Source organism: Catharus ustulatus, chromosome 5 (assembly GCF_009819885.2).
Source record: "Catharus ustulatus isolate bCatUst1 chromosome 5, bCatUst1.pri.v2, whole genome shotgun sequence".
NCBI lineage: Eukaryota > Metazoa > Chordata > Aves > Passeriformes > Turdidae > Catharus > Catharus ustulatus.
This window is the reverse complement of record NC_046225.1, coordinates 11,288,213-11,316,162: the sequence shown is the minus strand read 5'-3', so window position 1 is coordinate 11,316,162 and position 27,950 is coordinate 11,288,213. Positions and strand designations below refer to the sequence as shown.

The following is a 27,950-nucleotide window of genomic DNA, read 5'->3' as shown; positions in this document are numbered from 1 at the left end:
CAAATTGGTCTTGAAATGATCCCTGCTTCCCACTGCAGCTGGCTTAGGAGCTGAATGAGCCCTGACATTTGCTCTTTTCGGCAGGATCTTAGCGAGAGGGTACCAGGATCAAGTAGTTTATGGTGTTAGACTCATGCATTGCTGGAGCTTAAAAATGACAGAACTGCCTGATACCATTGTTTTCCTGAGCTTTTTGTCATTTGCATTTAGCAGTAAAAAAGTGTGATGTATAGAACTTAATGATTCTGATTATATCACTAACTCGACTGAAAATGTGTTTTCATGTATGAAAATTCCTCCTTAGTTTGCTTACACTTTGACAGCAAGTGATTTAATCTGGGCTCTTGAAAACTTTAAAATTTTTTACTTTTAGTTAGGTTTTAGAGTATTCAGTCTTGTTGAAGATTTTTCTCTCTGTCTGAACTTCAATTAAAATAAATCACAAGCTGAGGATTGTTGCTTTCTAAGGAATTATTAAACTCATTTAATTCAATTAGTCTAAGTAAAACTTTTTGATAATAATTCTAAATTTTATTGCTTTCAGTACAGAAACTAAGTTTTTGGTATTTTCTGTGCCAGTAACTGAAAGTAATTGCTTTTTTCTTGTAGTGAAAGTTCATGAAGGCGAGAACAAACAGCAAACTGGCTAGATCCAGCTAATACATCACCCAGTTGAAGTGGTCATGTCCTAGGAAGAATATTTAAAACTTACACAGGTTTGGAATGTCATAATTCAGAGGAACCTGAAAAAGCTCTATATTTCTTTATTAAGAAGAAGAAAAAAAGAAAAGGCAACCTAATGCTAAGAGCTGCCTAAGGAATAAAACTGTATTAATTGAAAGCTTTTAATATGCAGAAGGGCACTGGCAAAATGAAATCACTGGTATTCAATTTTACTCTTTTATCTTCTTTGTGCTAAAAATATTTAATAATCAATAATATCAATTATTGGAGGAATTCTTCTGGAATAAAGAATTATTTCAGTGGAATGTGAAGCAGGTTAGTAAGCCTGGAGGGAGAGCAGTATGAATGGTTTTTGGTGAGGAGGCAGAAGGCATACATAGACAGTATGGAAAACAAATGTCATCTTCAGAATTACTGCCTTATTTTCAAAACTGATAGGGAGCTGTTTAATTAATTCTGTAACATACTTGGACAACTGCATGACATAGGCTGCTGGCTTTTCAAATGACACATGTAAAAGGCCCATGACCCTGACTTGGGGATTGTGACTTATTTTTCACAGCATACCAAGGGTTTATAAATTGTATTTGTTAAAGTAAAGATTTAACAAGTGCCTGAGTGCTTGCTGACCCTCCAGTTCTCACCATGGACTTACATGTTTTACTGATGAAGCCCCTACCACTGGCTGGATGCTTTGGGCTGCATAAAAAAGGTGTCATCATCTTTCTTGACTTCTGTGCTGGTAGACAAAATAAGAGCATTGTAGGCTGGACACTAACCACCTGTGAGGAAAGACATTTGTTTCATCTGGGTTTTCCAGGAGGCACTGAGAAATGTGCTTGTAGAGTGGCATCCCACTAAAGCAGAGAATAAATCAACAAAAAGGTTTGCAGTTCTGTGTTGCCCCAGTACAGAGGAAGGATTGAAAAAAATGCCATAAAAGACACAGAATTTATGTCAGGTGGACACTGGAAGCTGACAAACAATAATGATAATGAATATATCCACTCGAGAAGGAATAAAGAAAACAATTAATATAGCAACATCACAAAAAATTTTATTTATATATGTCTATCTCTTGTGTTCAGAGACTAAATATAGATTATAGTTATAGGTTAAGAGCTCAAAACAAGTTTATTTACATGTAGAAACAAATGGATAGACTCAAGGGCAGCCTAACCCAGCCTGCTAAAATAAGTAAACTCTGCTTCTCTAATTTCATGTATTTCCTTCATATTTCAAAAGAAATAATCTTTGCCTCCATAAGGTTTTGAGTCATGTCTGGTTCATTCTCAAGAAAGCTGCCTTGCCAAAATCTTAGTCACCCTGCTTCTTCAAAAACACAATGCTGCAATTACTCTCACTCCCCAGTATTACGAAATAGCCACCTGCCTTCTGATTACTTTTCCACTGACCCAGTGGGCACAGAGTCAAGGGCTGAGGATGCAATTCCCTGCTCTGCATAGCTGCACTGCAGGTAATGTGCTGGAGATTGTTTCTGGACACACACCAGCACCAGTCCAAGGTGAGACAAACATCCTCAAATGATCCCTATTATGGATTTGTAGTTACATGTTTTCAGTTTGTAAATTTTCTCTAGGTTGCTGACAAACACTACAAGTATCCAAACTTTTATTTCTTGGATGAATGATTTCAGTATTCCTTGCTACAGTGCCAGGTTTTCTGTACACTTTGTACAAATGATCTTCTAAAAGAGAACATTGTAATTTAGAAAACTAAAAAAAAAAAAAGTGAACAGTTTCCTCATATTGACTGGTAAATGCCATTTTTATAAGCATCAACTTGTTGCCTCTAGGGCATTCAGGGATGTGTAAGTGCTCACTTTGTGTTCAGTTGTGTCTTCTTGCACAAAAGCTATATAGCAGGAGGAGAGAGTATAATCTCATAATGTAAATAACAGCAATCTCAACAAAGACTCCTGGAGTTGCTCCCCTGGGTCTTCAATGTGACACACTTCTATTTGCTAAATAATCTCTGATTATGGTTCTTACAGACATGATCTTCTCTTCTTTTTAAAAATTAGTTCGGTAGACCTTATTTTCATCTTCCCATGCCATAAAAAAAAGGGAGAAGTCTCCTGAATACAAATGCTTTTCCTCTCCCAGTCCACTTTTCCCTCTTCTTCTTACTGGCCATGAAATAATAACCAGTTAAGACAGTTAAAGCCCTTGTCAAACCTGTTTCTTCACTTAACCGTTTCAAATAACTAAGCCAGGAAACACAGCTGGTCTTTATTACACAGCTGTGGTATCACAGGAACACTGAGAGAAATGGAAATTTCTTTCCAGTGCTTGCCAGCTCTGCCTTTCTGCAGCAGTTTCTCGTGGCTGCATCTTTCTGCACACAGACATCTGAAACTGGTGACTTGGGGAACTCAGTCTGACAGCATCCTTGGCTCCAGGAAAAGCTGATGGCAGTACAGAAGTGTGCTTACCTCAGACCTTGGAATGAATCGGTAATTTCAGGTTTAGCCTGAAAGGAGCACTCTTTTCCTGAGTGTTTCTCAGAGTTTACATCACACCACTCTACGTGCAACAGTGAAAAGCAGCATACACAGGCTTTTTTGGCAGAATACCTCAAATATGACCTCTCAGAAAACAAAATCTAACTCTTCTCAATGGAAATTATTTTTTTCAAAACTAGAAGTCTTAAAAACTGAACAGCAGTTAAAACTAATTCTAACTCTGTATGAGTTGAATATTGTTGATTTGTTTTTTATGAATTCCTTATAGAGCATTTTGTCTCCTGTGAGTCTCTGCTAATCTTTAACTCTTTCCATGACTTCGAATGCAATTACTGGTCTCAACTTTTGTCAAAATGTCACCAGCAAAACTGTGGCTAAAGTAAACTGTCATGATAGGTCCTTAGGCAATCTTACTGCATTTATTACTGATGACTTTTGGAGAGCCACACAAACCCAGCACACTCCCCACATCTCAAACCCCTTCCTGCTCCCTTCCTGGCACCCCACTTCTGGTTGGCCTGCTCCAAAACACCTGAACACCTGGCTGTAGGAAATCTGCTCTCACACTTCATCCAAATTCAGGCCTGTTACAGGCACAAGTAATTAGGCACAAGTTTGCTGCTCTTTGCCTCCTGGGATGCAGTTTCAGTATCCCTGAGTATTCCTTGGAGTAGAAGCAAAGCAGAAGAGCTGCCAGAATCCCCAATCCAAGGAAAACTTGTAATGCCACTGCTGTTTTAGTGTTACTGGTGATTAACCAGCATGTTTGTAGCAGCCCTCTGCTCCAGGCTGGAAGCAGCTGCGTGTGTGTTAAGGCATCACTGTGAGGTGGCACAAATAAAAGAGAACTTAGTCACCTGAACCATTAAGATGTCACTCCACCTTTCTGCACCTATTTTGCATGATCAGCGCTTAAAACCTGGAAGTCCTTGTTATACAAATGACAATTGTTTGCAGACCTTTTATCATAAACTTTTTACCCCTTTTCCTCAGGTTCTTGACCAAGTTTTTCTTCCTGTTTAGATTTACTGGAGAATAATCTTGGAATATACAAGGCATCCAAGTAATGCCTGTGGACATGGAAGAATTACTACAAAAAACTGTTATCACAAATACGCATCTTAAACTGCACTTCCAGAAGAAACTTTCCAAAATCAGCACTGTTACAAAATGGAAGGAAGGAAGGAAGGAAGGAAGGAAGGAGAGGAAAGAAGGAAGGAGAGGAAAGAAAGAAAGAAAGAAAGAAAGAAAGAAAGAAAGAAAGAAAGAAAGAAAGAAAGAAAGAAAGAAAGAAAGAAAGAAAGAAAGAAAGAAAGAAAGAAAGAAAGAAAGAAAGAAAGAAAGAAAGAAAGAAAGAAAGAAAGAAAGAAAGAAAGAAAGAAGAAAGAAAGAAAGAAAGAAAGAAAGTAAAGTTCCCACTTCCCACACACTGTGACTTTTATGGTCCATTGACTAAAGGTTTAATACACATAATAAATTCGGTATGCATGTGTTTCATTGAAGATTGAGATGTATTTACATTAATCATTCAGTTTTCATTAATACAGTTTCATTAATACAGCTGTCCAGAGAGAACTATGGGAACCTGGGCTTTCCAAGCTCTATTCAAACCCTCCAGATGCTGTAGTATTCGCTCCTGAAACAAGGGAAAAGATAAAGGGGGAATAGGGAAAAAAAAATACTTAAATTACACAGCAAGTAATGAAGAGACAGTTATTAGCAGTTATTTCTACCTGAAATAGCAGAAAGCAGACCTGTGCATTTGCAGAAACACAAATGTGAAATAAAGTCTTATAAAAGGACTGTTTGGGTAAATGAAGCAGTAGGATCAGCCCAGTCCCCTGTGTTCATTTACACCCTCTACTCTCTTTGTTAGATAATCCGAAAATAAGGTATGAGATAAAAGCAACACAAAATGTAGGATTCTTCATGTTCCTTTATAAACAAACCAAGTGTAGGCACAACGTTTGCTTTGTAGATTATATAAATGTTTATTAGGAAGTAAAGTGCTCAGTTTTACAGATCAATACATTCTTGATCATTGTAGAAGACTTGCATAATTAACAGCTTCCTAATAAGACCAAACACTGTACATTACTATGCAAAAAACCTAATGATATTATAATCTAAAACTGAAAAATGCATCAATAAAATGTTTGTAACATTTGTGAAGTGGCAATGCACTTACTGCAAGGCACTTACTGTCAGCACACACGGGTACCCCATGGAAACTTATTGCACTTCAAGATGAAGTTTGTTATCAAGTAACGACACGTTACAGAAATACAGCCCCACAAATACAGCTATTAATGCAAACACTTTCAGAATAAACATATAGTACAAATGAAAGGTGAACTGAGTGACTGAATTTACATTTTGAAAGACACATTTTGGATATGAATATAAAGGCTCTGTATATTTAAATTGCTTTGGTGTTTTCTATTTTCCTGGCACACCAGCTGGCCGTGTGTACAGCTGGTGTTTCTTTTTGGTCTGTTTGTCTACAGTCAGAAATGCAGCTCAACACTGAAAAGCTTTCCTCAGAAAGGTTTTCTGAGTGTAAAACCCTTCAATAAAGGTAAGAGAGAGCTTAATCTGAATGCCCTCACCCCACACAATGCCCTCATCCCTACCCACTGTGCTGTGCGCTGTTTTGGCAAGTTTATGAGGACTCTCGTCAAAGGGCATGAATTTCTCCCCAGTACAGGACAAAATAACCCACACAAGAACCACAACCTGTTCTCCTCCATAATTCTGTTCCAGAGACACAGATACTATGAAATTCCAAAGCTGAATTTCCTCCTCTTCCACCTTACACTAATGAGGTTTCTGTGTGTATGGTTTCTCATAAAATTAAAAATGGAAAGGCGTGAATTCTATTTAGTTTTAAATTCTATTTAGTTTTAGCAAGTTCCCTGGTTAGAGGAAAGGCATTCTGAGCCACTGCTCATCCAGGCATTGCCATTGCAAGAATATATGGAACATTTAAGCTCTGCCTAAGCAGCATTCCCACAAGAATGAAGAGATAACTGCTTGTTCAAACAGAGGACACCAACACAACACATGATACTCACACTTTGTTAAACTGGCTTTTTTTCCTCTATATACCCTACTAATAGCTGAGATGTGGTTGATTTTGTAGCTGTCCATTATCTTTTTCACCAGCTCTCAGCCTTTAAGCACTAGACAACTGCCATCTTCAGGAAAAAAGCACAATTGACAGCCTCCCTCCTAAACCAGCATTCCACTTATGGGAAAATATTGCTAGGCAAAGCTCCAAGCACTGCCTCAGTGCTCTCTATAGGAAGCCAACAGAATTTCAATGTTGCATGTCCTTTTCAAAAATAAAGCTTCTGTGACATAAAGCACAGGCAATTAAATACTAAATATCAGTGATTATACTACAAACACCTTCCCAAAGAAATCCTGGTTGCACCTCAGCAGAAAAGTCTGTGTAGAAACGTACCTAATAATTTTATAATACAGACCACATAGTTGAGATGTGATTAGAATTTCACATGGCACAAGATCAGATTTTCTCAGCTTTCAGAAACATCTCTGCCCCTTTCCCTGTCACACCCAAGGAAAACAGTGTTTTTCAATTCTGTGTGCTTTTTAAAAATGTGTTTTCTACAAAGTAGCTGTACGTATCTAAGAACTCTGGAATGTTCATCCCAGAAACACTTAAAACACATGAAAACAAAGCATTAAAAATGCATTTTGCAATATAGCTGAAAATTATTATGCTAGTTGGGTGTGAGGAGGCAGCTCTCAAATATTTCTTCTGAAATACTAATTATAATGCATTCAGTTTCTATCACAGAATGATGTAATTTACAGCTGCACAAACCAAGTGCACTTTCTTCTGCTTAAAGAAATGTACCTCTCAAAATAGGAAGAGTATTTTAAATTAAGTAAAGTATTAGTATATCAAGAATAACTCAGAAAGACAAGTAGAAACTTGTATTTTTTTTAAAAAGTGCTGTTTTATCTGTCAGCTGTTATAATGAATAAGACAAACGGATGCCATATTATTTTAAAATTTGCTTTTTAAAGCCTTTAAAAATTGTACTTTCCAAGAGGAAGCAAAAAATTAATAGCCTTTTAGTGTGCCAACCACTGCATATTATTTTGTCTGAAGCTTGTTGCCCTCATTCAAGTGTTCCCAATAACATTTTTACAGAATCAGATTTCTGTCCTGGTAGATTTTGTCCCACCTTATATCCATTCAGTTTCCAAGCGTGTTTCACTCTCACTGCTGGCATTACATATGGCTTACACAGGCCTGAAAATTATTTCTGGAGTGAATATTTACTTTTTTCCCCACCAGTGAAAGATGTCCTCAGTGGTCTGATCACAATGATCCTGTCATGCTGGGGGATTTGCTGGTTGAATACTTATGGGAATGTTTTTAGAGAAAGATGGACATGTAGTGAGCAATGCAGTGATAGAGATATGTAGTGAACAATTCCTAGGAAAGGGATATGAGCACTTTTATGAGGCCTGTAGCCTTGCCCTTGAAAAAGAGATAAGAAGAACAGCTGCAGCCTAACAAGAACACAAAGGGGAGAGACGAAGAGATAAAGGTGATAGGTGAATGCAAGGAACTCTGAAGCCTATGAAAACTAGAAAACTCTAACAAAAAAAAGTTTGCCTCGTGGAAGAAGGCTTCTACCAATGATAAGTTGTGTGACCATGTGCAGGGGGAGAGAAATTGTATATTAGGGTTAAAAGACAACAATAAAGTGGCATTTGCTTGATTCATATCGAAACGTGCAGTGTCCAGTTCTTCATCTTCTCCAATACTGACCTGAAACATTTGGAATCACCTACAAAGCTACACATGGATGTTGTTTCCCCCATTTGCTGCTGCTGCTGCTGCATCAAGGCCATCAGACTGGGAAGAGGATGGCCTGGAGCTCCTGGATCGAGGCTGCCCCTGCAGCCCCAGGGGCGTTCCCAGCCGATGGCTCATCTGGGAGGCCGTGTCGTCTGACTCCCAGCGCTCCAGCTCCTCCCGCACCAGCCGCTCCATTTGCTCCCTGTGGATTTCGCTGTCCCGGCCCAGCCTTTCATCCTAAACAAATTAAAAGACACGAGCTGATAGTGTAGTGTTGGATCCCAGAAACCTGGGGTTTTTTGAGTTTTCTGTGTTTTCTGGCACTGACTCCCTGGACAACACTGCTTTTGACCTGAGGCCTTGGAGAAGGCTTCCAAATTTAACCTCCAAGTTGAAATCATGGGTGTGCAGGTAATAGAAGTGTGTGCTTTCACATGGTGAAGGGTTTAAAATTCAAGGTTTTTATAATATAGTAATATGTATGGGACAAGATAAAGGATTTCCTTCTTCTCCTTGGTTTCAGGTAGTAGTTTCTGGTTCAACAGGTAGGGCCATACCGAGGGTCATGGGAAGTTAGTTATTGGGTTAAAAGGATAAATAATATAGGTGTTAATTCTCTATTGGACTGTTCAGCTTTAAGAGACCTTAAAGCTAGGTGGATCTAACTCCATTTTGTTCATTTCTAGCTGGTGTCTCGAAGTGTTGCTGAATGTTCTTTTGATTAGACTTTACAAACGACCGAGCTCAAACATGAGAAAATCTGTTTCCTTTGGCTCTGAGTGAAGACAGAAGAGACTTAAGACAAACCACTAATAAAGTGGTGCAAAAAAACCTACCACTGTAACAGTGCAGCTTCCAAACTGCAGTCTAGGCAAAACCTATACAACCACAGGAGATTCTTATATTGCTTTGTAGGAAATGGAAAGACAGAAACTTCCACAGATACTGAAGGGTTTGATTTGTAGCCTTGGGAGAAGCTTGGATTGATGTAAAAATAAAAGCACACAGACATTATGCAGAAAAATTATAAACTTATGTTTCTTTAGTTGTAGGTAAGAATATGCCTTAAGTAGGTAAGAAACTGTACTGGATAAGATGGTGAAGGGGTTTATAGTGCAGTAATGTAATTGTACAGAGTGAGCTGAGTTGAGATGTTATAATAGAAACATATGTGTATACACATAGTAGTAGCCCACTGGATAAAAGTATAGACAGTGCAAGAGAATTACGTAAAGGTGATAGGTTAGAAAAACAAAATAAACTGTGGCAACTTTCCTTTGGGATAGAATGTTATATATTACCTTGTAACAAGAAACTTGTGACTACTTTGAGCTATGGGCAACTTCTTGCTCCTCTAAAATCTCACGGCCTTTGAGGCTGATGTTTATCTGAGTAATAAATCACTTTTAGCCTGACAGTGGTCCCATCCCTTCATTAAGGTGTCAACAATATAGCTTGAGTATTTCCATAGGCTAATGGGGAAACAGCTCCCACAGCAAACTGTTTGATTTCCACGGATGAAATGCCCAGGTTGCCACCTAGCAAAACACAACTTGTATCCCACCTGACAGATTTTAGCTTCTACAGAAATAACACATTTCTCCCACTGGACACTTCCAAAGGGCCCTCAGGATGGAGAGAGTGAAAGGGAAGCAGTAGAAGTCAGGTAACCCTGGTGACAGAAGTGACCTACTCCCACCTGCCCCACACAGTCCCAGAAGCAACAAAGGAGAATAAGAGCAGACAGAGCTGGATCCCATAGACTCTAACAGACTAATCCACAAAAAATATTGTATTAATCCCAACACACACCAAGGGGTGGAAGAGTTGCCGCAGTGACTATGGAACACCACTGCTGCCCAGATCACAGGTTTAAATGGTGACATAGTCCTCCTGTAAGACATCTTGTCATATCTGAATCTTGAATCCTGTTCCCAAAATTTCATCCTTTCCTAACTCCTAACTGAAATCATTCACCCACTGCCAAGCACCCACTTCCTTTTTACCACCACTCCTTCAATCCTGCCAAGCCAGGCACTAGGAAGATGGGCCAAGAGAAAGGAAGACATGCAGGCCGTGACCAGACCACAGAGAGTGAGTTTCTTACCTCTGTCACTCCATCTAACAGCCTGCCCAACACATCTCTCCTTTTCAGCTTGGCCCTCTCCATGGCTTCCAGCTTCACGATAACAGCATCGATCTTGGAGACGATGCTGCCGATGGAATGCTCCATGCGATCCACACGCCTCATGAGTCTGAGGGCAACAAGGGGAGCTTCAGTGACTCAGACACTGCCCAGTCACCAAAGTTCTGGCATGTCAACACACAGAGCAGACAAGGATGAGCCATCACTGTTATCCAAGCACGCCTCTGGCTTCCCACAAACCAGTCCTACCATCCAGGAGGGACAAGGTACAGCACAGCAAGAAAGTAAAATGGGCAAAGCACATGGGGAAAAAAGGTACATTTGCTCTCACTGCTCTTAGGGCATCATCATGAAAATTTGTTGGTTCCAGTTACACAATTCTTTATTCAGCTAGTCTTAATTAATATGGAGATCTATCCCTTTGGACAAAATACACACACACAAGTAACTTAATCTTATTAAAAAACAAACATTAAAGTTCTCACTGAACCTAAAATAAACTCAATGGTTTACCCCTCAAAAAAACAGAAAAATCTTTTTGGCATTATTGTAACATGACCTTTTCTCTGACTTGTCAGTGATGAGGTTTTAAGGACAGGGGTTTTGTTGCTGGGTTTTTTGGGGGTTTTTTTTGGTTAGTTCTGATTTTCTATATTCCAACCAACTCTCATAAGGCTCTCTAAGCCACTTCAGATATTATTTTAAAGCTACTAAAAGGAGTGAATTATGCACAACAAAATCATAACACTTGCTTTTATCAATAATTTGATTAATAATAATAAGAAAATACTATATAACCCATAGAAGAAAACTCACAATAAAAAAAACCAAACAACAACAACCAAAACCCAACACTCAGCTTTGTCCCTCTCAGAAGGATAAACTTACACTTGGAACTCTTCATAGGAAACCCCACTAGAGCTGCTGCCCCTCCTCCTAGAGCTGTGCCCACTGTCTTCATCCTCATCCTCCTCGGAGTCGTCCAAGCTTCGGGGAAGCTGCGGCTGCTCAGAGGACGTGGCAGAGAGCTCCTATCCAGGTCCAGATCCTCCTTTGTGAAAACACAAGCCAGAGTGATAGACAGAGATGTAAAACTTCCACCTGTACACGGGGGATATGTCAAGGTCAAAGAGCTCTTGTGCTCATTCAGCTCCACTGTGCTTTTTTACAGCTCTGCTCAGATAGCCAGGAATGAGAGCAAAAGTGAAGGGAGACAAGATGATTTTTCTGAGGCAGGAAATCAGCACAGGCAGCAGACTGGCAGACAGTGATGGTGGCAGCCCACTCCTAATGCTGAGCTCACCCTCTCTTTCTCCAGGTCATCTCTCATCTGCTGATGTTCATGCTCTGTCAATTCCTGGTCCCCATCCTGATCATATTTGGTAAATATTGCTTCAATTTCTGCATCCGTGTGCCCCTTCCTGAAAAGGCAGTAAAAGTAGTTCCTTTACTTTCTATTTTTCAGATGCTGAAAGAGCTCTGTGTACTAGAAAGCATTTAACTTCAGACAGACTTTCATCTCAAGACAAAGACATCCCAGCATTGCCTATAAATTCACAACACTGACAAAAACCCCCTCAGTCCTTACCCTTCATTAGTTAAAGCAGCAATCTTGCCTGCATTGAATCTTTCTCCTTCACAACTCCCTTCTATGTCTCCTTGATTTGTACCCTTGCCTTGGACTCCTGACTGTCCACAAACTCAGTGGTCTGAAGAAATATTACCATTTCCTCAAAGGCCTTAAGTCTCTGCTTCCTCAGAGATTTCTGTGTTTTTCTCCTCAAAACACAGAAATTCAAGGAGGTTGGGCCCCAGAGCTCCAAAACTTTCTTCTGGCATGGGATGCCAATAATTCAGAGAAAAATAGTCTGGTTTGTGTCTTCATCCACATTAGTGCACTTCTGGAAATCACATCAAAATGGTAATCACATCAAAAGGTAACATCACATGTCCCTGGGGATACTATTTAGGTAATATTAGTAAGAACTTCCTTACCCTTTGAGATCCTGCCGAAGTTCATCAAATTGAGCTTTCCCCCACCTTGTCTCAGACTTTCTGAAATGTCATCAACAGTAGTTTTCTTCAATTTAAGTTTGATCATGGCTTTTGTTGTAGCCCTAAAAGACAAAGTGAAATTTTGTTGTGTCTCATGACATGAAATTTCTAATAACTTTACTGATTACAGAAATCAGATCCTGTACAGTCTCATTCAGTGTATTCAGTGTGATCATTCAAGGCAAAGTCTCGAGTACATTGTGATGGAAGTTTTCACTCATTTAATTTACACTCAGCTCAGATTAATTTATTTAACAGTTTATATGGTATTTCATGAAATTAGTTCAGATGTGAGGAATAAGATGTTAAACAAACAAAACATTACATTTACCTTCCTGATAAGGTCAGACAAGTTCCATTTCTGCCTTCTGTTGTGCCATATCTGATTTGACTTCAGAGTAGGTATCATTGATAATGGCCAAAAACATGTTCTGCTCATAAGAGAAAACAAAGATGTGAAATTTCAAATTTCAACAAGACTGAGCCCTACTACTCCTTCTTGTGCAGACCTTAACATGAATTTTGTTTCAAAAGGCCAGAAGAAAATGGTGATCTGTTTGAAAAGAAAGCAACATCTAAAGCGTGATAATGAAATATGATGTGCTGCAGTATAACAAATTTTAATCAACATCATTGGTTATTAATATAACTGGAGAATTACTTTCCAGAGAGGGTTCACACCTACACACAGCATGTGGCAGTAAACCCTGCAAGGCCAAACTTACACAGGTAACAGTTCTGAATTAACCCAGGCAACACAGCTGGCAACAAAAATGCCTGAGGAATCAAGTCCACTATTCATCCTATAGTAACCAGCACAAACAAAAGGTTCTGATCTAGTTACAGCTCTGCTTGCATTTCAAACTAATGATAAAATCAAAAAGCTTAAAATCAGGTACTTGGTATTTATGGTATTAACTCTGAAAAGAGCTCTTTCTTGTTCAGAGAAAGGAGAAAATATTGGTCTCACTAACCCTGTGTCAAGCATGTAACTTAATCAAACCACACTGTTGTTACTGAAAGGCTCCTGCTGGACATGGAGTAAACATGACTGAATTGCAAATTGCACACTCACATTCAAAAAAAGAGTTACTAAATTTACTGGCAAGTTCAATGTAGAAAGGCAGTGTTATCCTCTGTTTCCTCATGGATTTAACAAACATGCCTTGGAACAATCTTTCAGTGCTGTATCTTTATGCATTCATGCCTATTACCAGAGAAGTAAGAGGGAACTCGACAACTCACTGTTGAGCTGTTTTTTGCTGCTATTTTGCCCAACTTTAAGAGTTGTTGTTTTCTGCCCATCTCCCCTAACTTAATTCCCAGGTCTCAGACTGGTCTCGAGGGACTTGCACCAACATTTCATTCAGGCTAAATGAGAGGCTTTACAGATACTTAAAAAAACCAAATTACACTGAGTATTTTGGATAACCTGCTCTGCCTTCACCTTCCAGTGCTTTTCTGTTGCCCCTTAGAAAAAAGATATTTCTTTCCCTTGCTGGACACTAGACTGTTCCTCTGGAATGTGTGAGGTGCTACAAAGCAAACAGGAAACCTGCTTTATGTGAATCTTTGGCACATAGTGACACGTATGTTATTTTCCCACTGAATCCTGGTCCATCTCACTGAACACCCAAATTTCTCACAAAACACTTACAATTCTCTGCTTCCTTACTAGTGAATATCCATGATGAAGTATTTTCCCACAAATAAAGTCTGAATGCCATTCCTCCTCATCTCAAATAGTAATAAAAAGCTGCACTAAGTACAAGAGTCACTAAATAACATAAAAAATTATGATGACACAGCAATGCTCTTGCAGCAGGCAAAGCTGTGTGTGGCATGCAAGAACAATGCTGTTGTAAACACATTAAAGCACTTTATGAACCAAGAGATTGCATGGAACAGTACAGTTACTTTTCACCAAAACAGACAGCCTTGCTGTGTATGCCAACCAGCCACTGTTCAGATTTTAGAAATAAAACTAATAATAATAATAATATAAATTAAAAAAACACAATGTGGAGCACTATATGAGAATGACAAAAAACACACAATGCAAATCAATTTTAAATGAGGTAAGAAAGGAAAGAGTGTAGTGACCAGCCATGTTGCAGTCAGGCCCCTTCAAGGGCCATACACTCACCATTAATCAGAAAAATCCCCCAAAGTAGCAGGAGGAATCAAAGGACAAGTGATGCAAAAACAGCCACTGACCCACCCCACATAAACAAAGTGTACATACCAAAAGAATGAAGAACATAAAGAACACAAATGTAGTGAAATAAATGGGTCCCAAAATCCGATTGGCTTCTTCAACCTCTGTGAAGTTGAAGTCTCCCAAAATGATGCGGAACTGAGTAAATCTTAAAAAACAAAACACATCCAGAAGTTGAAGAAAATATTACTAGAGCTGTGCAAGGACTCTCAAACTATTTCATTCTAGCAGTGTGGCTGCACAGAGGCCTGTACTGTTGTAACACTTTATCAGGGACTGCAAAAACAATTAATCGAGCACATCTGTAGGCATAACCAAACTCACAGTCAGGTGCCACACAGAGAACAAAACCATGGTGGTCACTTCTCCCTTTTGGTCACAACAGGAAGCAGAGCAAACTGACAATGACTTCTGTGAAGCTCTGAGACCCACTCCCATCTCTCTCACACATATACAACCACCAACACTCTCCCTCTAAGCTGGAAGAAGCTTGGCAATTTACAGCACCATCAGCATATTTACAGTTCCTTCACTTCCTCTGCAAGAAACTCTTTGCAACACTGTCCGCAGTGCAAGGGAGCAGGGGAAATCAGTGACTGAACAACCTGTTAATTGCTCGGTTACAATCAGGTTATGTTGCACCAAATCAGCCAAGAAAAAATTTATTGGCAATCTTATATTAAGTCCTCTGTCTCTCCTGGATTCCAGATACAGATTTGGTGGTTGGCTAAGATGGACTCTGAGTCAAGCAACTATGAACACTATCAGGAATATCATCCTTATTATTATGCACTCAACATTTTAGTAAACATTTAACCTCTGAACATGGAGTCATTGCTTTGTCTAGGAATGTAACCAACTGTTGTAAAAATCGTTATCACACCAACCCAGCCCTGTCATTTTCAGCTCACTGCTCTGACTATTTAATCACACAGTAATAACACTGACATAAAAAAAAATATATAAAAATGTGTTTGCTACCAGGTTATATCAACAGCAGATGTGCCCGCAGCTTATCTGCTTAGATGGATGTCACAGGATTTGTCTCTGATAAAACAACTGATTCACCAATGCACCAAAATCTTCTTTGCATTTTTTATACCTGTACTTACATGCAGTCCTGGAAAGTACTGAAGTCATCGATTTGAGTGCCAAAGACCAGATAGGCCAACTGAGCATATGCTAAGAAAATAATAAAAAACATAATGGCAAAGCCAATGACATCTTTGACACAGCGAGACATCGTGGTGGATAACTGGCTCATCGTCTGTTGAAGTTAACAAATTTGAAAAGCTGTGAAAAGAAAAAAAAAAGAAAAAAGCTGAAAAGACAAGGAAGACAATTTCTTAACAGAATTTCTCTCCACTCTTTTACATGAGATGTCTTACTGAACATGACTGGAGACAAAGCAGTACCCAGTAAGAATTACTGCCTTACCAACTGAGGAATAATAAAACATTATTATCTTAACATGTCTGCTGACAAAACACAAGCACTTGACCTATGTCTTCTAAACCTAAACAAGAGCTGACTAAACCTGTGGCAAATTACAACTTTGCTTTTCATCTGCAAGAAGTTATCACTGTTCTGACTTTTGGAGTCTGCTCTGACTTTCTCATATGATTGACTTTGAAAGAAACATGAGTAAAACTCAAATACTGTGTCTCATGAAACTCAGAAATCTGCTCACATTCCAATATTAGAATACAGATGTGTGTCTTGGAATTACCTTAATCCAGACAAAAAAACACTGTGACTGCAGCAATGTTATTGAACTGCATTTGCCAATATGCCAAAGGTTCAAAATTGGGGAATGAGTTCTGATCTTCCAGCAGCTTCTTCAGGAGCATATCAACAGTTGATGTCCTATAGATGCTAATTCCTATAGCTACCACAGACAGCTGAGGACAAAAGAAACACACATATTTATAAAAGGTGATTAGGGTCTTAAAACAACTTGTCTGAGATATTTATGTCAGATAAATTTAAGATATGAGGAACTTCATGCATTTCACAGTAAAACCATTATAGTTCTGGACTACAAACAAATAGTCTGGGAGAAGGAAAATTTAGAAGTCTTTTTCTTGCCACAGGTGAAGAACAAGAGGACAGTGACACCTAGCAGGATGAGAAGTGATGCTGTCACAGAGAAGAAAATACAAGGAAGGGAATATGACAACTCAAACAGACAAAGGTGAAAAAACAAAGAGCTGGAAGACAGCAGTAGCCAAAAAGGTACTACAGCTTCTCCAGAGCACAGACTGAACAGTATTGCCCAGAACTAGCAACAGCTGAGAAGCTGCAGTTTTACCATGGAAGTTTCTTGCTTTGACTTCTGCAAATGTGGTGTTCATTACTGTAAGTGAACACTTCACCACAGTATAGGGAATATTAAGTACATAATCCTACATTTAAACAATGCCCCTCAGGCAAGGCATAAACATAGAATTCTGACCTCTTGTGTGAACTGAACTTTACGATCACACTTGAATACTCTCCACTGACTGTAACAGCAGAGCATCTTATCCCTGCCCAACCATTAAGTGTAAAAACCAGCACACAGTTCATGTAAACATCCTCCTAAGCAGCCCCTCCATTTACAAAGCACTGTGATGCAAATATGATTTCCCTGGATTACAAATATTGGCTTCGAGACTGAAACTTTTGATTCATCCAAGCCTGAAGATACAAAACGAATGTGGGACTGGAACTGTTTCAGCATTTCTGGATTTGTATACTTTTGGTAAGCACAGCTTGAACTGGGCCCAGATAGAATTATATTATGCAGCTTTATATCCAATGCTCATATTTTTCTGGTGCATTAAGATTACTGATGTGCAACACTGTCCACTTAACCTTAGACAGCTGCTAGCACTCTACAATTCTGAGGCAATTCTTCAAACTTGGTATTAGCTGGTGAGTATTTAACACCACAATAAATCTCCTTGTGGTTCTTTGCAAACATATTGAAATCCCAGCCCCATGCCTTGAAATGCAAATCACTTCCTTAAAGCAGATTATTTTCTTACTTGAAAGCAGGGCAATATTCTGTACCAGAAATGTACAAGAGAGGGCAAGTTTGCTTCCTCCAATAAAAACTAAGTCTGCATAAACAAGAACTGTGAAAAAGAATGATGGACAAACACTCTAACTTTGCACCTGGTTGAAACCACTGAAGACAGTACAACCAACTTTGCAAAACATACCAACATTGCAACACAGACTAAAATTGTCTTATGCAGACTGAATAGCCTAATAGTCTGTAAGTATCCTTCCTAATGAAGGTCATATTATCTTACAACCACAATAGGAACACTGAGTAATTCAGGTCTGCCACTTTAGAAAGCAATTTTAGCCTGATCACAAAGGTTACTTACCACAATGATAAGGATATCAAGGCAATTCCAAAGACTTCTGAAGTAGCGCAGCCTATGAATGCGAATTTCTAAGACCTCTTCCACCATGTAATACAGAACAAACAGACAGAAGGACATTTCACAGGCTGCCAGGAAAAAATCAAAAGTGGAGATGTAATGAATCAGCCTCACAGGTTGAAACTGCCAAGATGTAACCAGGCCTCCAGTGGCTGGAAACTCCACTAGCAACCTGCATTTTAAAAAAAGGCAAAGCAAAAAAGAATTGAATTTAACCACAACTGATGAAAAGCACTACTAAAAGACACTTGAATTTACCTGTATAATTATCTAAATAATAGAAACAAACCCACATATGATTCAGAGAAGACACCACACAAAAGTTGTAAACGTGACCACACTCAATTTTGACTACAACTCAAAGCCTTTCAGGAACAGTAAGGAAACAGAAAGATTTGTTTTCAGGTGTGCCTGTCTAAACCAAAAGCTGATGTTCTACACTCATGTATTTACTTGAATAAGCCAACTGTCTAGAGAAGTCTCTCACAAACTGCACCCAAGCTGTTGTGGCACCAGGAAAGCCAGGACAGACTCCATGAGGAGTCTCACTTCTTTGGCAGGGAACTTCAGCTGTCTGTCCCCTTTACACAAAACACACACTTACCTATGTCCCAAAACAAAGCCATCACAAGAAAACCCCAAGTCCACAACCCACACTGTGCAACTGTGTGCTTCTGTCGTGGTTCTGCTCATACCTGACCACGCAGAATAGGTTGATGTTTGCATTGTACACAGAGAAATCAATGAAGGCTGCTCTGGTCCCTCTGTCCAGCCACAGGTTTTTCTTCAGGCTCGCAATCTGCAGGGCTGTCACTTCTCTGGTCCTTGAGAGGTCCTGGTAATAACCAGCTCCGCTGTATGTGGCAATCAAGCCCCAATGGCTGCTCCCATTCAAATCCTTCTCATTGGTGTATGTCCAGCTAGTTCACAAGTGAAAGAGAGCATATTGGTCTTTCCACCTTCAACTTAAAATTAACAAAACATATATCAACAAAACCTGACCTAAAAACATGCATTAGTTACTTAAATATGCTTTAATTCAAGGGATGCTTGCTACAAAGTTTTGACAGAACCCCTGAGGAAGAAGTTACAAAATTCCTTTGACTAACACCATAAAAAAGATGGGTCACAAGTATATTAAAAAGTAACTACAGGATATGTATCTACAGGAATGCTACCTACGCAGTTCCATTCCGGAGTCCAAAAGGAGCAGTATCTTCATTAGCTACAGAATAGACATCATAGCAGTCTTTGATTTCATCCTTTAAATCCTCAGGTATGGAGCACGAACCATTTCTGACTTTCAGCTGCCGAATGCGAGGCACCCCTAGGAGCAGGTTCTCATAATAAATGAAGCTTTTGTTTTCTGCCATGGTTTTGTTGTTGTACCACATCTCCCAGTAAAGACCATCCAGCAAAGGGCCTTCTGTGAACTGGGAGGATGACAGAATTTTAGTTTGCATGTTGCCAGCACTGTTGGTGTAGATCTTCGTTCCACAGAAGCGTTAGAATTGCAGTTAACATTTTTTCTGACATAAAACTTTACTATTACCTGTCCTCCAAAGACATCCACAAACTTGCCCAACCCTGCCCCACCAACATTATTTGAGCTCTAAATTTTCACATATTAAAGGCCTGCTTTGTTCCATAGCTTTGACATTGTGCACATAGCTCTTCATGCACAAGCCTGTGCAACCATATTAGGAGATAAGATCCTGCAGGTTAAATTTGCAATTCGTGACAGAACCAGTGAACCACAGCAACAGAAATATAAAAACTTGGGTTTAGATTACCTTCCAGAAGTCATCCATTGTGGACAAAGTTTTGAAATCAGTTCTCTCTGTTTTTGACACAGGTGTTTCCAGGAAGAGCTGTGACATAACCCTTGTATAATAGTACATACTGGAACTCACTGTCCCATAAGTCACTGCAGAAGATTCGATAAGGAGTGAGAGACAAAGGAATGAGGGAAAGAGATAAAAAGACAAAAAAGACAAAAAAGTACTTCATTTATTTTGAATACATCAGGTTGTATTTGTACAGATATTGTAGTGGAACTATTAAGCTCCAAAACAAAATCCACACCATTTATCTGTCAAGTGTGATTAAAACACAAAAAGCAGCGAAGGTAGACTGATTAAAATACTCTCTTCTCCTTCCCACACCTCATTCTATTATTAATGCTTCTGCCAAAGTTAACCTCAAGGAAAACAAAGGCACAATTCAGCAGCCTGAAGACAGACAGGTAGTGCGTTTTGAGGTGGCCTGTGCTATCCAAGGCATGCATGGAGAACTGGCACAGATGACACTAAGACCTCAGGACAACCATGCTCTGCTTGAGCAGATAATGACAGTCAAGCAGGATACTGCAGGGCACTGGGAATGACATGGATTAGGCAAGAACCTCCAGCACAGATGTGCACTGCCTTTAAGAGAAACTTCCCACAGAAAATAAATGACTGTGTTACTCCTCTTCCTCACATGGGGCCAAAGATATGGCTGAGGGCCACAGAGCATAAATTTTAAAATGATGTACAAAACTAAGATGGGTTGAGGAAATAGTGTCTGGCATGGGTATTGTTACCACCTGTAAATAGTTGAACCACTCTATGGCTAAAACTCAGAGGAGTCTGAAAGATCAGAACAATCACTGTCAGTTTTGGCAATTTTATAAAATTTATAAATTTTTTGTTTCCTTTAACAACCAGAGAGCAAGAACTATTTTTAATAGACTTCTGCTGTGCACATGGAATGTATCATGTGACTGCAATACCTGGGTTCTCTCTAAATATGTGCTCTCTGAACCACAAGAGAACAAGACATGCAGCATTCAGCCTGCACTGGAAAGCACTGCCCAAGGGCATGCCAAGCCACAGACCACACTGACTTACAGTGATTGCTTATGTGAAAAATAAAAAGGATACTTAAACAATACCAATGAGCTAGCAATATCTCTACATATTTAACACACTACATTTTTCCTTTATTCTGTTAGTAAAAATCTTTTTCTGTAGCAAGACAAATTGTTAACAGCCCGTTAAGAGTCAACCTTCTGCTGAAACAAATTTCACTTTAAGCACTGAGCTTTCACTGCTACACTTTTGGTGGGGCAGTGTGCCAGCCTTGCACTGCTTTGCCCATAAACCTGTTCTAACCATTCTTAAATGACTCAGGAAGGGAAAAAACACATGATATTTAATAGATAGCCTGAAGTACGACATCAAAACAATTGACACCAATGGTAAAAAATTGGGGGTTTTGAGTAATTCTGCTACATTCAAGCAGAGCAGACTTGCTCTCAGAAACAATGTACCTACCCATGTAGTTTTGTCTTTGTTTTTCCACTCCAAGACTCCCTCTCACAAAAATTTAAAACATCACCTTGTTGTATTACAACTGATCACAAATGGCAATCCAAGTGTCACCAACATTTCAGCCCTTTAGGGCAGAACTGCCCACACTAAAAACTGGAGACTTGAAACATGCTGGCTTTCTAAAGATACACTAACTTAATGTACACATTTTGTTGGTTTTCTCCCTAGCAAACAAATACACCAGATGTTTGTAACTGTACAAGAAGTCCTTTCCTGCACAGTAAATTGAATGCTACTCTGTTCTTGTGTTCTTTAGTGTTATGATACTTCATATGGTATCAAAACAACAAATGGCACAAACCACAGAATCTCCAGCTGTGGTCTGTATACAACCTTGCTGATGAATTTCAAATGTGATAATTTTGTTCAATTATTTCCTCTTCATATTTACCCCTTCTGCTCAGTGATTTCAAAAAGTGTAGCAGAAGTATTACACTGCAATGTGGCACTACAATAAAAAAATGCTCTAAAAAAACCAAAGAACTAGTATATTATCAGCCTGCCTAAAGATTCTAAACTTGTTAAGGTGCAGAAAGTTGTAGTATTTTCAGTCTCAAGCAACAGTCCATGCACAGGAAAAAGAGAAATATTTGATTCCAAGTATTTGCCTGGACACCTGCCCATTAATTCTTCTTCCTTCTGGAATCACAGCAAGCAGGTAGCACAGAGCTGGATGCACTGGTGCTGAGCAGTACTTACAGACACACAGGACCACGAGGAAAACCATGTACGTGACCAGCTCCCGTAAAACACTTTTCAAGTACCGCTCTCTGCTGGTGTTGTTCTCTTCCATCAGTCTTGTCCCCCACAGACCTTAAAAGGAAAAAGATATATATATATATATATGTGTGTGTAATGATGTGCACAGATGCCTGGTACAGACACACAAGTGACAGAGGAAGTGCTGTTGAAAGCTTAACCTTTGTTGTTACTGCAAGTTTTTCTATGGATTTTAAACTGATCTAAGTTTAGGCAAGAGGAGCTTTGTTTGTAGACAGAATGGGGCCTGAGGCAGTATCAATTATCAATGAGATATCACAATAATTTAGGAACAGCCCAGCAGAACTCCAACAGAATCTGTGGGAGATTTGCAGAAGTGCTGTCACTTAGAACCACGTGGCATAAAAACAGACACAAGGATACAGAGACATGCACAGAAAACCATTCTTCAAGAAATGGAAGTGCAGTGCTCTGGTATTTTTTTCCTTTAAACATGAAAATCACTGTTAGATGAATGAAAATGCACATTCATTATTGAGCCTTTAGGAACAGTCTTAATTTTCTACATGACAGGAGGATACTTGAGTCAAACATATTTTAAAAACACCAAATCACAACCTTCCCCTCCCAGATAGGCAAGGGACACAGCAGGGATGTTGGTGAGCCTTTCTGCATGAATTCTTTCCCTGCACAACAAAGAGTTATCAATTAAAAATCAGTAGCAGCCTAAATGAGTAACTGCTGTCCAGTCTAGCTATCAACTTGAGCAACTGCATCAACTGAACTGTCTCTGCCTGTTCCTCACTTCATACAATGCTTGACAGTCCCAAAAAGACAGGGAGAGAAGCTGTTGAACTTTGGTGATCCCTTCTGAATGGGTAACAGAAAAGCAAAAGAATCTTTTAAAAGGAGTCTCTAAAAGGAATGACCACTTGAAACAAAATGCAGTTAGCAACCACCATCCTTATTTCCTATGCCTAGTACAGAACAGAAAAAAAAAAGCTGGGAACAGCTACTGATGCTCAGACTGTTCTCTTCATGGAGCTTCTCTTCATTTAAACCTAAAGCAAAGCAATTTGACCTTAGTTTTTGATGAGAGAAAAAGCATTTAAAACTAAAAAATCACTCCTACAGAACTGCAGTAAACTTCCATCCTTTTCAGCTGTTTTAAACAGTCAACCTTCCAAAACAACCTTTACATTCTCAGTAGATGGAAATGTAGTAACCTCAAACTCCCTAGGAAAAATCTTGGATCCATCAAACATACCACAGTAATTTGAAATGGAACAGTAACAAGGAGTAGCCAAAACACATTATAAAGCTGACAATGAGTTCAGTCAATCTGCAACCACTGCTGTAAGACTAAGACAAAGGGCTAAGCTGCCTGCTGCAGACCTTTGTTTGCTAACAGAAATGGGAATAAAGAAGCTCTTCTCTCTACCTGGATAAGTGACAAAAAAAAATTGAAAAACATGTCAGATGTTTCTTTCAGCTACTACATTTTTAAGTTGTGACATAAACCTGGAAACTCCTCCTGCACAGGCACAGCCAGCACTAACAGTTTTAGCATTAATCTCTGTTCACATGGCTTAATTAGCAACTTAGCGCCTTCCCTAGTGTCAGCTCCCAGATAAGAGAGCTTTTTTCAAAGCTGTTCTTTAAGGCCAAGTTCAAAGATGTGCAGATAAAGGCTGCAACTTTACTACACTGAACACCAAATCCTCCCCATTAGGTCATTCTTGAAGACAAAACCATAAATCCAAGAACGTTTACAGAGTCACTAATAACTCAACAAACTCAGCCTCTAGCACAGCACTACGTTGCACTAGCAACCCTCATAATAAAGGCAGGAAAACATTAAGGAAGAGAGGAAGAAAAGGCTGGAAAAGCCAGTGAGCTAAGCTGGTGAGAAAGCCAAGTCCTGGCTGTCAGCACATTACTCATCAATAAGAAATGTGGTGAGCAGAAGCAGAAAGCTTCCAAACTCAAACTCTGTCATATTAGACTATTAGGAGTCAAGTCAGCAAAGAACAGAAAGTTACAGCAAAGAAAAACCCCAACCAAACAGCACCAGGGATCATACAGTGATCTTTGTGAGAAGTGAACAATGAATTTGCCCATCAGCTATCTTGGAGCTTTCATTAGCTGTTACATTTTTGCAATATACATATATTATTCCCCTTTTCCCCATACTAGAATATTGATTTAGATGCACCAAACCTAGTAGAGGTAAGCAGTGCTGGATTTGACATCTGCTGCAAGCAACAAAACTGTTTTGTTTCCTTATATACATTTGCTATTCATCAACTTTTTGAAGAACCTTTTTGTATTTTTATCAAATAAATCTGCAACTAACAGTTGCTCATACTCATTCTGTATGTAGCAGTCTTCATGAAAGTAACAATTAATGAGTGACTGGGTACGGTAGCTTGTACCTTCATTTAACAATAACTAAAAAAACCTTTCCAGAAATGCCCAGCACCCATCAGTGATGACACAATGACATGAGAACATGGCAGCACTGGGTGTCCAAGCACAGCTCTACAGGGCAGGATTACCTTTCCAGGCTGGCTCTGGAAACACACCTTGTTTTTTTACCCATCAAAACTTTGGGTAACTTCCTCCTTAACACAGTAGAATAGCCAGCCCCTCTTCTCTTCTAAGCATTTGGGATATTTGCTGAAGAGGTCTAGGAACTAAAGGCACTTCACAGACACTCATGTTGGAATCTGAACAGAATCCACCTAAAGAAGAACCTAAAACACTCATAGTCTGAAGTAGGTGACATTCTATTCACTTAGTAACTGCTGTTACAGTTTCCCCAACAGCTGTAATTACCAAAATTCCAATACTTTAAATCCTCTCTGCATTTTTCTTTCTAAACTCATAGCAAGTAAAAGCGCAAGCTGTCACTGAATGTCCTTCAATACTTGCCATGGTGACACTATCACTTGTGCTACCCAAAGGATTACTCCCTCTTGCTGAATTCTGTCTAGTGAGATGGAATTTCATTAGATAAATCTATGCCAACTTTCCTGTAGTCCTTGTAATAAAACTGAACACACCATTTTCCAGTCCTCAAAGATCCTCATGGATATCCACGGAATGTCAAAAGAACTGTGGAGTATTCTTTCCAACAGTAAATCCTCAGTTACCCTTCAAGTGCCCTATAATAATGTCAGGCTTGCAATTCCAGCTGTGCAGCACAGGGACCACATTCTTCAGAGAAGGTGTAACCTATTCCACAGCAGTACAGCAGCCCTGCAGCACCTCCACAGCACCAAAGCCTCATCCAGACATTTACTGCACCCAGGAATTCATGGCAACATTCTCATCAAAGAGCCAGAAAAGCATCTGTCAACTACAGTAACTTTAGCTACACTTGCCTATACAAGGAGGTCAGGAATCAACAGAAGCTGTTTTGAGTACAGTAAATTCACGAACACAAGCCGCACTGAGTATAAGCCGCATCTCTGGGTGTTGGCAAATATTTCGGTTTTTGTCCATAGATAAGCCGCACACGAATATAAGCCGCTCTGTCGTTCGCAGCGAGGACCCGCGTGCAATTAGTAACAGAACCGCGGGAGGGCGGGGTTTACTGGCTGAGCTAAGGCTGTGCAGGCTCGGCCCGCTAGGGGCTGCTGACAGAGCCAGGTGGTCCAGCCCGGTGCTGCCACTCGGGGCCGGCCGCCGCTGCCCCTGGGCTCGGTCACCCCGGGTCAGCGCTGCCTCGCGGTGGCAGGCAGGGACGGAGCTTCCCCTGCTCCTACGGCAGCGGCGGCGGGCGGGGACGGAGCTTTCCCGCGCCCGTGGCGCCGGCGGCGGGCGCGGACAAAGCACCCCGCCACCTCCCCGGGCCGCGGCAATGGCGGCGCCCCCCCCCCCCCGTCGGCTCCCGGGGCCGCGGCAATGGCGGCGCCCCTCCCCCCTCCTCCCCTGGGCTGCAGCAGAGGAGGAAAGAGAGCTCTCCCGCCTCTCTCCCCGCCCCCCGTGCTGCCTGCAGGGAGCCAGGGCGACACGGTAACACTGTAACAATTGCGAAATGCCGGCTTTTACTGGCCGGTGCTTGGCTCGGCACTCTGGCTGGCACGTCTGGGGTTGTAAATGTCAGAAAATTATTAATATATTAGCCGCACCCGACTATTAGCCGCACTTCCGGGTTTCCACCAAAATTTTTGTCAAATTGCTGCGGCTTGTATTCGTGAAATTACTGTACTCTCACATTCACCTCACGTACAAACACTGCTGTTTTTCACCACAGTTAAAAACATACACAGGAGGTTCCTTCTCGGCAACAACTAAGATGAAGGGGGCATCTGAACTTAAATAAAAGTTTTTATAAAAGGACTTAACTTTCTCCATGAGAAGCAGCTCTTTTCCCAGGCATATCACAGCAACAGACTAAAGCAAACACACCACTGGAGACTCCAAACAGAGCAGTGCCAATTCATGCACAACACAATTATTACTGGTAGTTATTCTGGTTTCTTGTTATGAAGTGACTTGGGTCATTGAACATGGTCCCAGTAAAATCTGCTAAAAAGAAAACATGCTCTGTTCCATAATCTCTACAAGTCTGACTTGCATACCACTAAGATACTGCAATATTCAAGAGGGATTTATTTTGCTGCAGTACAGCTGAAGCCAGAGAAATCACTACAGCAAACAATCTTTGACCATACAGGAAAATCAGAGAAGGTACAAATTAAAGTCAAGTTTGTTTTGATAGTTCCACTGATGCCATGGCAGCCAGTACTATTTACCTCTTCAGAAAATCCACATTTCAGAAGAAGAATCTTTATTTTTTAAATATGGTTTGCTTTTTCTGCAGCTTCGTAACTATAGAGATTTTGCCCAACACTTAAACCAAATATTTAAAATCCTCGCAGTTTGAAGCTGACATTTTTAGCACCTCTGAAAACAAAGGAGGGTTTTTCAATGTGCTCCCACAACCTTAAATCCAAAGGACTTCCCATCCAGCATTCTCTCTGCTGTTGTCAAATCAGCCCTGTACAAGGCCAGCTCAGTTGGGAGTTAATGCAAGTAAGATTTGAACAACATCCCAAATATTCACTTGATGTGTGCCCAGTTTTGCTTCCAGCTCTGTCCCTGGTCACCAACTGTGTGACAACAGGCAGCTCTTGACTGTCATGGGCAGCACCAAGGCAGAAAAGGAAAAGTGATTCAAACACCCTCCCAGCAACCCACTCCTAAGTATCCCATGCCACCCTAACCACTTCTTCCATAGAATGGGGGATGCTGAGAAAGACAGAAGTACAAGCATTCTGCTCCTGGTGCTGAAGCAGAAAGCCAAGGCTGGAAAGACCTCTGGAGAATCATCGTAGCCAAACTATGACCCAACATCACTGAGTACCACATCCAGCCTTTCCCTAAACACCTCCAGGGATGGTGACTCCACCACCTCCCTGGAGAGTCACCTTTTCTGTGAAGAAATCCCTCCTCATGTCCAACCTAAACCCTCCCTGCACAGAAAGCAGCCAGGAGTAAAACCTGGGAGGCAGAGAGGTGCGGAAAGGAAGGAGAGAGCTGTGGGTGCATCTGCGTGCGGACGGACGTGCACCAAGAGATGGGGACACAGAGACACACAGAGGCAAGGATGGAGGAAAAGGAGGACCACAGAGGAGAGATGACCAACAACCACAGCGCGCAGCCGGCCCGCGGTGCGTGTCCGGGGCTCTCTCACCTCGCAGTCTCCGCGCCAGCCGCTTGGCCCAGGCCGCTCTGCGGGGCGCGGCTCCTTCGGGCGGCCCCGGGGGGCGGCCCGGCCCCTCAGCGCCGCCGCGGCCCGCGGGGCCCCGCCGCGCCCTCCGCCCGCCGCCCGCCGCGGCCCCCGCGCTGCCCAGCGACGACGCGGCCCGGCTGCCCCACTCCACGTCCATCTCCAGCACCGGCCCCGCCGCCGCCGCCGCCGCGTCCTCCTCAGGCTCGAAGCCCGGGTTGTCCCGGCTCCAGGCCTGCCGCGAGCAGGCGGAG

At 40.8% G+C, this 27,950-nt stretch overlaps 1 protein-coding gene across 1 annotated transcript; it reads right to left on the bottom strand.

Moving 5' to 3' along the window:
• Nucleotides 1-5,135: 5,135 nt before the first annotated feature.
• PKD2 (polycystin 2, transient receptor potential cation channel) lies at nt 5,136-27,950 on the bottom strand. Its single transcript, XM_033060363.2, is given in 21 exon segments — nt 5,136-8,246; nt 10,117-10,264; nt 11,044-11,149; nt 11,152-11,206; nt 11,459-11,576; nt 12,151-12,181; nt 12,184-12,262; nt 12,264-12,272; nt 12,542-12,562; nt 12,564-12,641; nt 14,456-14,576; nt 15,541-15,697; nt 15,700-15,721; nt 16,158-16,175; nt 16,177-16,329; nt 17,806-18,034; nt 18,558-18,782; nt 19,045-19,295; nt 19,656-19,789; nt 21,936-22,049; nt 27,661-27,950. Coding segments are annotated over 21 exon segments (2,505 nt in total). The 5' UTR covers nt 27,857-27,950; the 3' UTR covers nt 5,136-8,006.